The sequence below is a fragment of the Erythrolamprus reginae genome, chromosome 8, assembly GCF_031021105.1.
Source record: "Erythrolamprus reginae isolate rEryReg1 chromosome 8, rEryReg1.hap1, whole genome shotgun sequence".
NCBI classification, from domain to species: Eukaryota; Metazoa; Chordata; class Lepidosauria; order Squamata; family Dipsadidae; genus Erythrolamprus; species Erythrolamprus reginae.
The window spans coordinates 23,923,112-23,941,175 of NC_091957.1; the positions used below are offsets into that span (position 1 = coordinate 23,923,112).

At 45.5% G+C, this 18,064-nt stretch overlaps 1 protein-coding gene across 1 annotated transcript in view; it reads left to right on the plus strand.

Annotated features, from left to right (window-relative positions):
* The window catches only part of PEX14 (peroxisomal biogenesis factor 14), a 103,367-nt gene that overhangs the window by 45,055 nt on the left and 40,248 nt on the right, over positions 1–18,064 (plus strand). The window contains exon 3 of the mRNA XM_070759322.1: positions 2,005–2,089. Within this exon, the coding sequence (XP_070615423.1) occupies positions 2,005–2,089 (85 nt within the window). The remainder of the gene's footprint in view (positions 1–2,004; positions 2,090–18,064) is intronic.

Below are 18,064 nucleotides of genomic sequence, written 5' to 3' on the forward strand. Positions count from 1 at the left end.
ATGCATGTTGGATAGATGATAATTCATGTTTATTGCATTGTCCGATGGATCAGTTTTGCCTACACAAGACTGATTAATGTATTTAAAGAAATAAGAGATGCCATTTAAGATGGGGAGGTGGAGTTGTACACACATACACAACATTGATGGAATGCACGCGGAGTACATCAAAAGAGCCATTAAAAGCCATCAAAACTTTTACTCCTTGACCTAAGATCTCTGGAAAACCAGGTGAAGGCCAACTTTTCTCCCCCACCTCAAAAGTCTTCTAAACCCATCTTTCATAGAAAGGGGTCAGAATTGGAAGTAAAAGGCCCATCTGCAGTCCGGACGATGATCAAAAGCCACCATGGTCTTGTTTGATAATCCACGGTTGGCTTCTGAGAAAAGATGGTACTATCACCCTAAGGCATGTTTCATCAAATGACGGTCCACAGGCCTCATGTGGTCTGCTGAAGCCATTAATCTGGCCCACGCAGGACCACAAGGCTGCCCCACCCACATTGCCCCACCACACCCTTCCGCTGAGCGCAGGACTTACCTTTGCGAGCCCCACGGGCTGGAATTAAAAGGTAAGGCCAACAATTTTGGCCTGCAGAGACGTTCTGGAAGGAGGGGGAGGTGAAAAATGGGTGCAGATTCCACAGGAGGCAAAAAATGGGCGAAAAAGGCCCATTTTTCACCTCCCCCATCTCCAGAGGATAGCTAGAGAAAGAGAGAGAGAGAGGAAAGAAAGAAAAGGAAGGAAGGAAGGAAAGAAAGAGGAGAGGAGACTGAGAGAGAATTCTTCCTTTCAGATGAGAAGAATTACTGCAAAACTGAGTTTCCTGAAGTGGACCACTAGACCTTTAAACAACGGGGGGGGGGGGGGGGAACCAATCTAGTAAAAAGAAAAGTCAACCAAAAGAGCAACATGTAAATAAAACTCCCCCAGGAGCAAAGCAAATTAAAGTTTAATTTATGTGCATTGTTTAATGGGCTGTTAAATTGGCCACACCCACCCAGTCACATGGCTACCTAGCCACACCCACCCAGCCGGTCCAAACCCCCCCCCCCCCCAGTCTGACGGACCCCTGTTTAAAAAGTTTGAGGACCACCCCCCACCCACCCCTGCCCTAAGGGCTTGAAAGCTGCCATTTGGTAAAACATACTTTCCATGCTGCTTTTCGGCTTTTCAAAAAATAAAAAATAAAAAGCAAACACGTACTAATTAAGAAAGCGACTTTAGGCCATTTTTATCCCAAGTGATTTGGGATAATAGGTGTTTAATTCAGTGTGCCCGGAAGGAAGCCAGATTGAGGAACGGGGCTTCCGAGTGATCAAAAGAGGGTTTTGGGCTGGCTTTGCTCTTCAAAGCGAAGTGGCGTTTATACTTTTTTGCACAAGGGGAAAAAAATCCTAGATCCTAAACTCCTACAGAGTATTTAGATCGCCTTGATAGAATGATAGAAATATTGAGAGGTTGAAATAAAGATCAATTGTTGCCTTCCTTTTTTTATATTTCTTTTTTGCTCCTACCTTCAGCTTCCTTACTCTCCTTTTAAAAAATGTTTTCGGAAATCCATTTTAACCACGAACACATCTTAGCTTTGTGCAATTGTTAAATATCCATTTCTAGGTTGTTACATCTTTTAGTGGCCAACAAATTGCTCTCTTATTTTTTGTAAAGTACTACCCGCAGTAAGCATGGTTGCTTCTCATCACTCCTTCATTTCCCCTTTTCTTGGCTGTTTATACTCACATTTTCTAAGCTTCAAAAAGCCATTCACCTTTTGATTGATCTCGAAAAAAAGATCTATGCTATACAGCACAAAAAAATGTGACCCTTTGCAACTCTCTGATAATAGGTCTGCCTGAAAGTTAAATTACTGATGTGCTTAAATTTACTGGTAACCAGGTATTTGTAATAAAACCTTGATAGGATGGTTGGGTTGGAATCTGAATTCTGATGCATCCTATTTAAAATTTTCCTTTTTTTTCTCTACCCTTTTGCCTGCTCTGCAGATTGCCACAGCTGTGAAGTTTTTACAAAACCCTCGAGTTCGCCAAAGCTCACTTGCAAATAGAAGAACATTTCTGAAGAAAAAAGGTATTACAATATACAATCTGAAAAGTTAATTCTTCATCTGGGTCCTTCCTTCCTTCCTTCCTTCCTTCCTTCCTTCCTTCCTTCCTTCCTTCCTTCCTTCCTCCCTCCCTCCCTCCCTCCCTCCCTCCCTCCCTCCCTCCCTCCCTCCCTCCCTCCCTCTCTCCCTCCCTCCTTCCTTCCTTTTTAGCTTTTTTTCCTGTGGATTCTCATATTGGCTCTTCCCCTTCTGCTGTCCTCTTGAACTCTGAAAGATTTTAAAAGCCTAGGAACATTTACCGATCCTAGGCAAGCACCCATTAAAATTGCTTGTATTGCAAACTTCTGAACTGCCAGCTTCTTTTAGAAGATGGAAGGGCTTTCCTTCGCTTGGTTCTAAGCCATTCACGGTATTCACTATAGGACGCCGGCCAGATGAAACGGTCAGACACTTCAGACGGGAGTGAAGCTATTTGGTAAAAGGCAGGCTTGCAAGATAGACAGCAGCTGACCGGGAGGGTTAAATTTGGGTCACTCTGCCTTTCACCATCAGAAAGGGCAAGCGATTGACGGCTGAGCTCTTTTAGAAGCAAAGAAGATCTACATCTTCATAAACTCATCCTCGGTTCCAGCAAGTAGAAGTTGCTCAGTTCATGGCTTTTGCAACATGACTTTTGCCCTTAAGGTGAAATGGATTGCCTTTTTTAAAAAAGAAAAAATGATTCTCCAAAGCTTCAAGAGTCCATCTAAAGTTTTAAAATCGTTAGCTCGTTAGAGTTTTGATCATTTGGGGTTTAAAGAGTAAGATCTTCACTGAGGTTACAAGTCCTGTTTCTTACCTGCACTGTTGCAAAAAGCAGTTTCTCCACGGACTGGCACAAGTTGAATATTTCGGTTTTTCTTTCAACGCCTCTCAGTGTAGAATGTTTGGACGTGTTTGAAAGAAAAATTCTCATGCCAGGCTGAGATGCTCTGAGGTGCTAGTTTCCTTTGCAAATGGTTGTATTTATTCACACTTACCTGGGGCCAGTGGCTAAGATCAGAAAGGCTGACAGTTCAGCGGTTCGAATCCCTAGCGCCGCATAATGGAGTGAGTTCCCATTACTTGTCCCAGCATCTGCCAATCAAGCAGTTCGAAAGCACATAAAAAATGCAAGTAGAAAAATAGGGACCAACTTTGGTGGGAAGGTAACAGTGTTTAATGCGCCTTTGGCGTTGAGTTATGCTGGCCATGTGACCACAGAGACGTCTTTGGATAATGCTGGTTTTTTGGTTTTGAAATGGAGATGAGCACTGACCCCTAAAGTCAGGAACGACTAGGACATATGTGTGAGAAGAACCTTTACCTGCACCTTTATCATTGCAACCAGTCAGAAATATTGGCATGGAAATCCTGAGGCCATGTGAAACCCCCGGGTAATATCTGAGAAAGTACCACCCAGAGTTAAACTCACTTTTGAGGTGGCTGAAGAGCAGAACATCTCCCTTCGGGCTACAGATACCCAGTTCTTTCAAAAGTTCTTGAGAAAAACAGGGTTTCCAGATCCCTCAATGTGGCTCCATTCTGAAAATGTGCCACTTTCATTCTTGTTAGAAAACGACAACCAAAATTGCAGTCTGAGCAGCATATGTATGTATGTATGTATGTATGTATGTATGTATGTATGTATGTATGATCATGCTGGTTGTGGATCCTGGATATTGCAATCCTAACATACCTAGCAGGAATTGCTGGATGAACAGAGGCAAGATAAATTTGAGAAATAATAAACTTATAGATAAACAATAGTAATTGGCAGGGAGAGGGCAAATTTTGGATGTTTGTGTGCGTCCACAGATTGGTTTCTGGCCAGGCTAGTGTGCTTAACAATTTGTGTGAAATTTTCTACTCTCATCTGCCTTCAACATCTTCTGTATTACCAAAATCAAGCCTTTGAAACTCTTTTCAGATCCGCTTTCTTGCCATACAGCCTTCTCTCTCTCTCTCTCTCTCTTTTTCCTTTGAAATATGTGGATCTACGGGGAGTAATTAATCATAAACGCTTTGGGATTTCTACTCTATCATCGAAGCAATGAAGCAGAGGAAAGCTGAACCTGAAAGCTATACTGATTGCCTACGGTAACCTGATGCAAAATCTATACTTACCAAGAGATCCTTTGACACTCCCTTTCTCTCCCCAACCCACCCGACGCTGGAATCATATGCCTGTTATAAAACTATCTTTACATCTTGTCAAAATGACCAGTTATTATTCCTTACGTTTCATTCCTCCATTCCCCTCAGTGCCTCTCTTTGAGCATGGATGGGGCTAAGATTTCATCAGCAAAAGGTATTTAAAAGCAATTCAGAGACACATGTCTCCAAGGTTTGTGTCACATTCCCCTGCCACCAGCTTCTTGGTCGTGTGTGTATGTATGTTTTTTTAAAGAAAAAAAAACTGAGCTCCATGCAATCTGTTTATAAAGCAGTATTAGTACCGCATTATTATTATTATTATTATTATTAATAATAATAATAAGGAGAAGGAGAAGAAGATTTGTATGCTGCCCTTTTCCGAAAACTCGGGGTGGCTCACAGAATAAATATAGAAACAAAGTGTACAAAACAAATCTAATACAGTACATTAAAAAACTACAACTAAAACCCCTATACAGTATATTACTCAATCAGGCAATCCAATCACACCATGCATCACATTTATTGATCAGGGGGGCAAGATCTAATTGCCCTAGGACTGGCGACATAGGTGAGTCTTAAGATTCTTGCGGAAGGCAAGGAGGTTGGGGGCAGTACGAATCTTTGTGGGGGAGTTGATTCCAGAGGGCCGTCCCCCCCCCCCCCCCAGTAAACTCTTCCCCTAGGCCCCGCCAGACAACATTGTCTGGTTGACGGGACCTGGAGAAGGCCGACTCTGTGGGACCTAACCGGCCACTGGGATTTATACGGCAGCGGTCCCGTAAATAATCTGGTCCGATACCACGTAGGGCTTTGTAGGTCATCACCAACACTTTGAATTGTGTCCGGGAACTAATCGGCAACCAGTGCAGTCCATGGAGTTGATAAATCCTTAGTAAGGCCACTCCTGGAATATTCTATCCAGTTTTGGTCACCACACTACAAAAAAATGTGGAGACTTTGGAAAAAGTGCAACCAAGATGATTAAAGGCCTGGAGGCTAAAACACATGAAGAACGGTTGCAGGAATTGGCTGTGGCCAGTCTAGAAAAAAGAAGGACCAGTTGTGACAGGATAGCAGTATTTCAATATTTGAGGGGCTGCCACAAAGAAGTGGGGGTCAACCTATTTCCCAAAGCACCTGAGGACAGGACACAACAGATGGAAAATAATCAAGGACAGAAGCAACCTGGAATGAAGGAGAAACTTCCTAACAGAGAGGTCAATTAACCAGTGGAACAGCTTGCCTCCAGAAGTTATGGATTCTCCATCACTGGAGGTTTTTAAGAAGAGACTGTACAGCCACTTGTCTGAAATGGTATAGGGACTCCTGCTTGAGCAGAAGGTTGGACTGTGTTGTGGTTGGCTCTGGCCCAGCTCCTGCCCCAGGGAATGGGGAGGTGGATGCAGGGGAAACTTCAACATGTCACAAGCCTGTGTTATTGCCGACAGAATCAGTTCAGAGTTTAGTTTCCTCGGACGAAGAAGAAAGTGGGAGTGACTCGGCAGAGGAGGGCTTGGCACACAGCCCAGGCAGTCAATCTCCCTTATCTTCCATTGATTCAGATGATGACGTCTTGGACCCACGCAAGCGCAGAATTATGCGTAGAAGAGACCAAGTAAGAACATATTATAGGAAATAAGGGAGGCCACCTGTGTTTTAGTGGGGCTCCAGTAATTAGGGCTGCTGCTATAAATAGCAGCATGTGGGTTTGGCCGTTGTGGAAGAATATCTGATCACAGTTCGTCAGGAATCTTGTGTTGCTGGACTTGGTTGCTTTTTCACACCTTTGAAACCAAAGCAGAGCAACATGTGTGTGTGTGTCTCACTTCGTTGGAAGAAGAAGGGGTGTGAAGTTTCTTCACAGCTGCTAGCTAAGTACTTAATGACTGTTTAAGGGAACTTGTACAGACTAGCCAGTTGTTTTGGGAAGAGTGCTCTTTGCAATACAAAAAGAGTGCTTAGTTTATTTTGACTTTTGTGATAAAGAACATTGTTTTGAATTTTCAAACGTGTGTGTGTCTGAAATTTGTACCCTTGAATTTTCGGGAGGCTCCTATCAGAGAGCCCAGCAGTACAGACTAGAAGACCTCCAGCTCTGTTCTGATTGACTGATTGGTTTTTAATAAATCTCTGACTGGGAGAAATGGGCTTAGTGGGAGAGAGACCAGTTGGCATTGAAAAGGGACCAGAAGCTAGGAGTGGGTTCTAACTTAACTCACCGCCGGCTCGCTTCCTCCCGTGGTGTGTGCGCGCAGGCACGTAGAGCTGAAAATTTGCAATTTTTAAAAACCAAAACCAAGATGGTAGCACTTGCGCAGTGCCAAAAACTCAGCAAAAAAAAAAAAAATCCCACCCCAATTCTTTTTTTTTTAAATTCTTTTTTTATAAAGATGGTGCCGTTGATGGACTGGCACCGGTGCAAACCGGGAGGAACCCACCTCTGCCACAGGACCAATTAAAGTTTCTCATGAACTCCTGGGCTAATGACAATCACAGAAAGAAAAGAAGAAAAAAGCTACCGTAATCCCGTTTGATGCATTCCCCTCTCCCCCTCCTCCTTTCTTTCAGCTAATTGTTCACGAGGGGTGATGCTTCTCTTTAAAAGAGTGGAGGAAGCCAGCATCAACGTGGAAGTGAAACCCAGAACTTTTGAAAATCACTTTTACCTCCAGGCATGGGACAAGCACAAATCCCTTTGCAGTGTAACGGGATTGGTGGGGAGTTGCTTTAATTAAAATAGACAGGGGGGAGTCCACCTAGTACCTACGGAGTGTTAATGTGGCATAGATATCCTACATAAACTCTCCTCCTTCCTTTTCTGGCTTAGTCGAAACCCAAACCCAAATCTTATTAAAGACCCAAACGGAAGGGCCCTTCCTGGGGGCTAAGGACAGGATGTGACTTTTCAGTGTCGATTCCTAGGCCTTCTTTAACATGGCAGTTTGTATTTGTACGGCAAATTTCCTTTCTGCTTCTTGGGACTGTGGCTACATTATTAAATCAGCCATCCAAGGCTCTGCGTGTCCATTTCTTGCTGTCCAGCTGCACAAGTCGCTCTTTTTTGGGTGATTACTTCCTTCTAGTAGCCCCTGTTGGGAAAGGATATGCCCAGAGCGGTGGTGGGAATACACCCTTGGGATATGATTGGCCCGTTGTATGCCGCCCCGAGTCTACGGAGAGGGGCGGCATACAAATCCAATAAATTATTATTATTATTATTATTATTATTATTATTATTATTATTCAACCCACCTCCATACACCCAGGCGCATTTCCCAATTCGACGCTCGGGTCTCAACTTAACGGCGAGGACGAGCGACCCCTGTGGTCTTCACGAGAGGCAAAATTTTCCTCAAGGGGAGTGAGTAACCAGAGGGACCTCCTTTTCAATTTTGGACAGATGGGCTCTGTAGTACCCCCAGAGTTTATACGCTGTGTTAGCATCCAATTTGCTCACTTTCCAGCTCAGAAATTGTCGCATGACCCCAGGTGGATGATAGCTTGCTTTTGAACACTTTGGGGAGTGACCGGTAGTCCCTTCTAGAACAGTGGTGCCCAACCTGTTTTGGGGCCATGCCCCACCTAAGCATCTCTAAAATCCTGATCCCCTCCCCCACACATACAATTCTTACTATTCAAAAAGTGAACTCCTACTCACGCGGAGGAAGCCTAAAAGGCTTTTATATTTTATGTTTGGTTTGTATGTGTTGTATGGTTTTAAATTGTTGGGGTTTTAGATATGTTTTATTTTAATATTAGATTTGTCTCACTGTTATATTGTTTTTGTATTACTGTTGTGAGCCGCCCCGAGTCTTCGGAGAGGGGCGGCATACAAATCTAATAAATAATAATAATAATAATAATAATAATAATAATAATAATAATAATAATAAACTTGGTTTAAGGAAGGTTCCAATTGCCCCCATTCAAAATCAAATGGGCCCCACATTGGGAACCACTGCTTTAGAATGAGGGTGAGCAGCTGTGGCCCCTTGACCACCTGCAGACTTCAACTCCCATAATTCCTGAGCCAGCAGAGGGGCCACAGCTGCCCAGAGTCCAAGCTGCTGAGTGACCCACAATAGCATTTTGCCCATTGACTACACCTGCCCATTTTGGCATTTCTCCAGGTGGGCATTCCTTGGGGAATAAATCACCAACAGGGACACGCTCAGCGGCTGTAAAAAAAAACCCCCCCCCCACGCTCTGTGCTTTTTGTCAGCTCCCCAGACAGCCCCCTCCCTCCACAGGCCCCTCTCCTCCAGATAGAATGTAAAGCCCAAATGGAAAGGAAATGTTATGCTGATCCTCAGGGGGCCCCGGAAGACCTAAGAGTCAGGCAGGTAATAGCCGGAGCAAACGGCTCCCAATGGATCAGACGGCTCTTTATTTGGAAAGATGTGTAGGAGGCCATGGGAAATTGTGCCCTTCTGCCTGCCGGCTTCATTAATCTGCTTCATTACCTAATTCGCTGGAAAGAGACAGAGGAGGCGGGCGGGCAGAAGCTCTCCCCATGGTTCAGTTGCCCCCTGGGCCTTGGGGACTTTTGTCCGGCCATTAAAGTCATTGAAGGCGATGACGGGCTCAGCCCCGGCTTCCCTGGTGGGCCCAAAGGAGAGCGGGCCGTTGGCATAGTTCAGCCACAGGTCCAGGAATGAAATCTCTTCTGGCATTACCTGGAAGGCGAACTGTGCAAAGTAAAAATAATTTGATCTCCCCCACCCAACCCCCGGGGCTTGTTTGGATTTTCTGCATGGAATTTTGCTTTAAAGATGTTTCCATTCTTTACCCAAGATGCCTCGGATGAAGGGGAGCCATTCCACTTGATTAAGTATTAGAGTTGACTCCTGGGGCACTTCGAATGGAGGATTCGCTGCACCTTATAATGGGTTTGGCCCCCTATGCAGCAATGAAATCTACTTACCTATCAGTTCAGAAGCAACTGAAATTGCATGCATGGGTGAGCCACGATCACACACGCTTTCCCATCTTCTGCTCATGCCCAGAAGGCTTTGGGTATGCGGAGAGGGTTAAAAAAAAGAAAATAGCATCCTCTGGGTCGGTAGGCGGCATATAAGTCCAGACAGACAGACAGACAGACAGACAGACAGACAATGATAGATAGATAGATAGATAGATAGATAGATAGATAGATAGATAGATAGATAGATAGATAGATAGATAGATAGATAGATAGATAGAAGCAAGCAAGCAAGCAAGCAAGCAAGCAAGCAAGCAAGCAAGCAAGCAAGCAAGCAAGCAAGCAAGCAAGCAAGCAAGCAAGCAAGCAAGCAAGCTACTATGGAACAGCGGGTGTAATCTTCTAGCAGTCAAGCCAATTTCAACTGCATTGTGAGTGGGTTGATGATCTTCACTATGGCGAACGGTCCCATAAACTTTGTGCTGGGGAGTTTTAACCTGAAGTATTTTGCTTTCCGCCAGGAGATAAATGCTCCCAGTTCGCTCGTGCCTGTCCGTCGTTGGAGAGCCATTCGCGAAGGGAGCGTGAGGCCCCGCCCATCTGCCCAGACGCCGCCATGCGCAAAGCGTTCTGTGCATGTGCAGAGGGTAAAAGAACTCAAATGGTGGTGAGCAGAGCCTCATACTCCCTTCGCGACAGGCTCTCCGACGACCGACCGACAGGCACCAGCGAGCAGAGAGAAATTCACCCCTGCTTTACGAGTTGACATCTAATACATTTTGCCTCCTTTGCGATTATTTAGAACGATTATTTGGAATGGTTGATGTTTAGATTAAGTGTCCATTCCCCCCTCTCTCCCCCCTCCCCAATCACCCCCTGGATCACCCCCCCTCAAAACGATTGAAAAGTATCCAGAAAGGTTTGCTTGGTTTCTTTTACCAACCCTCCAATCTCCCCCCCCCCTTTTCCCTGTTTAGTATTTCCCCCTCGTGACGGAGAGCAGTGAGAAGATGGGGCGGAGATGTCCTGAGGCTTGGAAGGAAGCCATGCTTGGCGCCCTGCCTTGTTTTGTTAAAATTCAGGTCTTGAAGTGTAGCTGCTCTTCCGTCCTTGAGGGTTCTGTCACCTCGGAAGTATTCTTTTTTTAAAAAAACCTTTTTTTAAAGAGGTGCCACCAGTTCAAAATCCACCAAATACGGAAATCTCTTTGAAGTCTGCCCAGCACGAATTGCTTTCTGATGTCGCCATTCATTCATTCATTCATTCATTCATTTGATTTCTATGCCCCCCCTCTCCGAAGACTCATGGCAAATCCAGTTAATTAACTAAATAACTGACCTAAAATCCCTAATATTTTAAAAAAATATTGCTTAGGCCAGGCTCTGCAATGCGGCAATGTTTTTATTAAATTCATAAAGAGGGCATAAACAGGGATGCGGTGGCTCAGTAGCTAAGACGCTGTGCTTGTCAGTCAGAAAGGTCGCCAGTTCGAATCCCCAGCACCGCATAAGGAAGTGAGCTCCCATTACTTGATAGGTTAGGTTTAGGTTTATTGGATTTATATGCCGCCCCTCTCCGCAAACTCGGGGCGGCTCACAACAATAATAAAAAACAGTACAGTACATAATACCAAATCCAATGCCCACCCATCTAGTTACAATTTAAAATTAATAATCTCATAAAAACAGTATATATATAAAAAAAACAGGCACACAGTCAATCAATCAACAAAACAACATGGGCAAGGGGGAGGTGTTTTAGTTCCCCCATGCCTGACGGCAAAGGTGGGTCTTAAGGAGTTTACGAAAGGCAGGGAGGGTGGGGGCAATCCTAATCTCAGGGGGGAGCTGGTTCCAGAGGGTCGGGGCCCCCACAGAGAAGGCTCTTCCCCTGGGTCCCACCAGACGACATTGTTTAGTCGACGGGACCCGGAGAAGGCCAACTCTGTGGGACCTAACCGGTCGCTGGGATTCGTGTGGCAGGAGGCGGTCCCGAAGATATTCTGGTCCGGTGCCATGAAGGGCTTTATAGGTCATAACCAACACTTTGAATTGTGACCGGAAACTGATCGGCAGCCAATGCAGACTGCGGAGTGTTGGAGTGATATGGGCATACTTGGAGAAGCCCATAATTGCTCTCGCAGCTGCATTCTGCACGATCTGAAGTTTCCGAACACTTTTCAAAGGTAGCCCCATGTAGAGAGTGTTACAGTAGTCGAGCCTTGAGGTGATGAGGGCATGAGTGACTGTGAGCAATGACTCCCGGTCCAAATAGGGCTGCAACTGGCGCACCAGGCGAACCTGGGCAAACGCCCCCCTCGCCACAGCTGAAAGGTGTTTTTCTAATGTGAGCTGTGGATCGAGGAGGACGCCCAAGTTGCGGACCCTCTCTGAGGGGGTCAATAATTCCCCCCCCATGGACAGATAGAATTGTCCTTGGGAGGCAAAACCCACAGCCACTCCGTCTTGTCTGGGTTGAGTTTGAGTTTGTTGACACCCATCCAGGCCCCAACAGCCTCCAGGCACCGGCACATCACTTCCACTGCTTCGTTGACAGCCTAGCAGTTTGAAAGCAGGTAAAAAATGCAAGTAGGAAAATAGGAGCACCTTTGATGGGAAGGTAACAGCGTGCTCTGTGCCTTCAGCATTGAGTCATGCCGCCACATGATCACGGAGATGCCTTCAGACAGCGCTGGCTCTTCGGCTTTGAAACGGAGATGAGCACTGGCCCCTAGAGTTAGGAACAACTAGCACATATGCGCAAGAGGAACCTTTACTTTTACCTTAGACCAGTGTTTCTCAACCTTGGGCGTTTGAAGATGGGTGGACTTCAACTCCCAGAATTCCCCAGCCAGCAACGCTGGCTGGGGAATTCTGGGAGTTGAAGTCCACCCATCTTCAAACGCCCAAGGTTGAGAAACACTGCCTTAGATATTATAAGCAGGACTCTTCAGGGCCGTAACACTTTTTGCGGGAAAGTGCCCATTTCTCATTGTCTGTACCAGGGGAGTAGATTACATCACACGCTTGATCCTCGCTTTGTATTAGAAGGGAAAAACCTGGGAATAGCCGAGCAAGGGCTGAAGAAATTCTGTGCATTTCTGAATCTGTGGGGTCCGGCTGGTGGCTGTGGTTTATAATGAGAAGCTCCGCACCCAACGCACGTCTTAAATGTTGCGAGAACTGTCCTGCAGTTGTGGCTTTTGCACTTTGTCCAGTTGTGCCTCATACGGGGCTCCTCGAAATGGTTTCACCCCGATAAATGCATTTCCAAAAGGGGGGGAGGCAGGAGGGTGGCCAGGCCCAGCAGCTTCTGCCAGGAAGGCGGATTCCGGATTTAGTGCCTACCCCTCATTCCTTCCCTCCTTCTTCTTTTTCATAACTTAACTCCCATTTCACCCGGCGATTTAGATGTCCTTGAATGGAAGCTTGTTACTGTGAAAGCTTTTTTAGCATTGATTTCATAACCGCCTTAATTTAATAGCTCCATCACCGCTGAGAAGCCCCGGCAAGTTTGAAGATTCCTGCTTTCCAGGTCACTGACCTTTTAATTATAGAGCTTGTTCCGATGGCCAGGTTATCGACTGGACGGCTTCACGATTGCACCCCTCCGCTTGGAAATGAAAACGAGGGCGTCCTGCCGCTGTTGAGGGTGAAGGACAAGTAGAGAGGAGGAGGAGGAGAAAGAAGAAATGGCAGCCGTGGTGGGAGAGTTGGCCTCTTGCATTTCTAAAATTAATTTTCCACCGTCAGCTTTGTAATTAATTTGGGAGTGTCTCAGGGAGGTTCATGCCTTTTTCTTTCCTCCTCCTCCTCCTCCTCTTCCTCCTCCTCCTCCTCTTCTTATTTCTTTCTTTCCTTCCTTCCTTCCTTCCTTCCTTCCTTCCTTCCTTCCTTCCTTCCTCCCTCCCTCCCTCCCTCCCTCCCTCCCTCCCTCCCTTCCTTCCCTTCCTTCCCTCCCTCCCTCCCTCTATTGTTGTTGTTGTTCTCCTTCTCCTCATCCTTCTCCCCTCCTCCTCTTTCTTCTTCCCCCGCATGCAAAATAAAGGCCAGGTGTCTACATTCTCCGCAGGCAAGGCCCCACCAAAATGAGCCATATCATCACAAAGTCCTTGATGCTTGCTAAGTTGTTTTTTCGGGCCTGTCCTCCTTCACCTCGGGAACAGATGGAGGAGATCAAAGCATCTTCCTTTCTAGACCCTCCTTCCAAGCTGCTCCTGCTCAGGGGCCACTCCCTGTTTCTGAATATGGAAGTTCTACAGTATATAGAACTATTGTGGGTCTTCTCTCCTCTCCTCCTTTCCTTTCCTATCTTTTTATTACTTATTAAAAAAGGATCTACATTTGTTTAGAATGGGAAGCAGAAAGGAAAGGAAATAGGAGAAGGCAGAAACATCTAGAGGTAGAAACAAAAATTGAACCACTCTACAACTTGCTTCTGTGACTCTCTTGGGGTTTGGGGAGGGACATATCTCCCCCCCCCCAAACTTATGTATTGAAGTAATATAAGGGCTCGCCAGCTGGACCAGCACTCTGGGAGGAGCCTTTGAGATTTCACATCAGCTGCCCAGAAATAAGGAAATGGCAGGTGGTGTTAGGCAAGGAAAAAATAAAACAGCATTGTGACCAAGTCCTAATGGCCTGGCAGTGAGGGGAGGGCTCTTTCGAATCTAGAAAGACAGCAAAAGTAAAAACTCCTCCACATGCTGAATTTCTGTGCATGTTGTGATATTTCACTCCAGGCAAAGGATTCAGTCACGCCTTGGTTGTGGTCCCACATGGCACAGGGGGACTGCAAAACTCTGTAACCAAAAATGAAATGTGTAAAAAGCCTTGAATGAATCCTGCCTGCATGGAGTTTTCCTTCCTTCCTTCCTTCCTTCCTTCCTTCCTTCCTTCCTTCCTTCCTTCCTTCCTTCCTTCCCTCCCTCCCTCCCCCCCTCCCTCTTTCCCTCCCTCTCTTCCACTGATCCCATCTCTCCTTTCCATCACTTCCATTGATCTCATCCCTCCCATCTCTTTTTCCTTCCCTTTCTTCTCCCTCCCTCCCTTTCACTGATCCCATCTCTCCTTCCTTCCTTCCCTTTCTCCTTCCCCCATCACCCGTCCCTTCCACTGACCCCTCTCTCCTTCCTTCCCTCCTTCCCTTTCTCCTCCCTCCCTCCCATCCATCCATCCATCCATCCATCCATCCATCCAACATTTCATTGATCTCATACTTACTTTCCTCCTTCCCTTTCTCCTTCCCTCTTTTCTGATTCATGACCTCTAATATTTTTATTAGAAAGGAGTAAACCCCCCCCCCAAAAAAATGTTAAGGTGTTTTCCAAAGTTTCTTTTACACAGCAAGCAGAGAAGGTGATTCAAAGCTACTGATTAACACTCCGTTTCCTCAATGAACACCCTTGACTGCAGTGCTGTGAATGGAAGGGCTTGTCTGAATGAATGGTGTGTGTGTGTGTGTGTGAATCATGACCAAGTCTGGCACAAAGCAAGCTACATGGTATGGGAATGGCAACAGAGATGAATGTAAAGCCGGTCAGCTGGCAGACACACACACACACCAGCGAAGTCTTCTTAAACTTTGGCCGTGCCTCTTTGGGAGGATTTCAGTAGCTCAGCCTGCAAAGAAGGAAATGTGTGTGGCTCCCATTAAGGAAGGATTTGATTAACCCTGGTATGTTGGCTGAGCCACACAGTTGGCTTGGGCTCGGATAAGACGCTTAAACCATCAAGCGTGGTTTGCAGACGACAGGCGTTGGGGTCGTGGAGCGGCTGCTAAGCCAAACCAGCCAAACCACACGACAATGGCTCGGGCTCATCGTGGGAGTCCAGTTAAGTTGTGTGTGGCCGAGAGAAAACGGGGGGAAAGGAGGCATTTGTAAGCGCTGCCCTACTCATTTTAAAACTCTGGTGGAAGTTTTTGTTTTTCAAAACACCAGACCTTTCAGTATCAGTGGGAAAAAACACCGAGCATCTTCTTTTAATTTAACCCATCATTTCCAGAATTTGTTTGGGAGGGGGGTGGGTTGATAGCGGCTCTCTGTTAACTCCAGTCCTCTAAGAGTCAAAGCACTGCATTCATTTCTCTCTTGAGTGGGTGGTCCACAAGGAAAGGATATTGGAACGGCCCCCTACTCTTCTCTAACAGTTTGATGAAGACCCTCTGAGGTGGGTTGGTCGAAACCTCTCCATGCACTCTGCTGGTCTAGGGGTTGGCTACTTTAAACACTCAGAGAGCCATTTGGAGCCGTTTCCCACAGAAAAGAAAACACCGGGAGCCACAAAACTCTTCCCACGCCTGACTATTTCCTTAGCAGCCACAGAACTAGCAAACATAGTTGAATTAAACGTTCTGTTTTCTTCTGAAACTTTTCTTTTCTTGGATTTATCCATGGTTGGCCTAGCGGGGATCAAAAAGCTCAATAAATCGCGTGCCAGTGGATATCACACATTGGAGGTTATGATGAATATTTTGAGCCATAGAGCCTCAGCCGAAGGATGAAAGAGCCACATGCGGCTTCAGAGCTGTGGGTTGCTGACCCCTGGGCTGGTCAATAATTGAAGGTGCGAGTCTTCTTAAGTGCAATAGACCCTTCCCCTGTTTTTTCCTCCTTTATAAGAGCCGGGGTGGCACAGTGATTAGAGTGCAGCACTGCAGGCTACTTCAGCTAACTGTTAGCTCTAGTTCAGCAGTTCAAATCTCACCACCGGCTCAGCCTTCCATCCTTCCGAGGTGGCTAAAATGAGGAGTCAGATTGTTGGGGGCAAATATGCTGATTGTGTAAACTGCTTAGAGAGGGCTGTAAAAGCACTATGAAGAAGAGGGATATAAGTCGAAGTGCTATTGCTATCTTTTGGAGGTTCAATTTGCTGTAGGAATCCTTTCTCCGCCTGCATTCTTACGCCCCTCCTTTGCAGCCAAGCCAGACCTTGTTTAAACTCTTTAAGCATCTTTCGACAGCCCACCACGAGGGACGGAATTGTTCTCCCTCCACCCATTCCCCAGATCTCTCTCTCCTTCTCCCAGCACCTTTTCCTCCTCCGAAGCCTGACACCACGTCCTCACAGCAAGAGACCGATTTGCTTCCCATTGAAGCCATCACACCCCACCGCCCTGATTTCGGAGGATCAAGTTAACCTCTCGCCTCGCTTCTGCATCCGCCAAAGCATTTTCTCCGCTGTGGTGTTGAGAACCTAAAGCTTGGCTTGGCTTCATTAACCACCCTCGCCTTGGCTGGCTCGCTCTTCTCTCGGTGTTTTGTGGTTTCCGTGGCTGTGTGTGAAGAGGCAAAATTGTGCTGTCATTGACAGGAGAAAAAAAAGAGCGGGGAAGAGAGAGACAGACAGTTAGTCAGTTTGGCTGGGCTCATGCTATTGGCTGGGCTCATGCTATTGGCTGGGCTCATGCTTGGCAGAGGGAGCTTTGTCTCCAAAGTTTTGATTGTTGAGCCAGGTAAGTTCATGTTAAGCGCTGCCTTTATTTGAGTGAAAAATGGCAGTGGGTCATTATAGAAGGAATCCCCCCTCCCAATTGTTGTTATTATTATGGAAACTAATCAAGGAGAGAAGCAACTTAGAACTAAGGAGAAATTTTCTGACAGTTAGAACAATTAATCCATGGAACAGCTTGCCACCACAAGTTGTGATTGCTCCAACACTGGAAGTTTTTAAGAAGTTAGATAGCCATTTGTCTGAAGTAGTTTAGGGTTTCCTGCCTGAGCAGGGGGTTGGACTAGAGGACCTCCAAGATCTATTCCAACTCTGTATTATTATTATTATTATTATTATTATTATTATTATTATTATTATGTCAATACAACACAGCAAACGAGATCACTATGCTGGATTTCGTATTTCATCACCAGTCGGGCGCTTCCCAAGCACCTAGGACTACGTGATGTAGCGGCCAATTATGTTTGTCGATCCCAGTAAAGCGGCCTTTTGCAATTGAATTATTATTATTATTATTATTATTATTATTATTATTATTATTATTCACAAAAACCCAATAATACACAGCAAAAAAGATTGATATGCTGGATTTCATATCACAATATCACAAATCAAACACTTCCGAAGCGTCTAGGACTGTGTGATGTATTTTCATATGATGTGTGCAGATCCAAGTACGGTGGCTGAGTTGTTTTGGCACAGTACAGGTTTATGCCGGAGTCATTGGAATTCAGTTTTAAGATCCTAATATCGACTAAGTTTTCTTGTTGTTTTTCATCAATTCAGCTGTCACTTGGTATGGCAACATTATTATTATTATTATTGTTGTTGTTGTTGTTATATCATTTCTTTTATTCATTAAACATGAAAACCAGTTAACTTAACATTTTAAAAAGTGTCACAAATACCAATGGTGGTGATGATGATTTCCTTTCTGGATGAGTGAGAAAAGAAACGTGATTTTCCAGGATCTTTTTATCACTTTTTGTTCCTCTTCCTTTCTGTAAACATGGGTGAGAAGGAATAAAGAATTAAAGCAGTAAAGAGTTTTCTTTTTTTTAAAAAAATGGATCAGGCTGCAGAAAGCTGTTTTTTTCTTTCATTACAATCCCAATTACTTGGATTGTTTGCTGTGAATGGGATTGAGCAGTCTGGCTCTTAAAAGACCCCCAGCATTTTTTTTTTAACCTTCCTGCTTTTTAAGGGCAGGTAGAGAGAGGTTGAGATTGAGGTGGGTGTACACCACAATTCTTTGCTTTCATTGAAAGTTTGGCTGGTGTCTAATTCCACATCCTCACGTAAAATATAGTTGTCTCCAAAAGCCGACAGGTGCTCTTTGAAAAATGTTCCCTGGGCACGGAGAAAAAAGAGGGCGCTAATCCATTTATCTCTGTCCCCACCCCCCTTCCCAGGCCCTCCTCTTTGTAAACAGTTCTCCTGCTCGG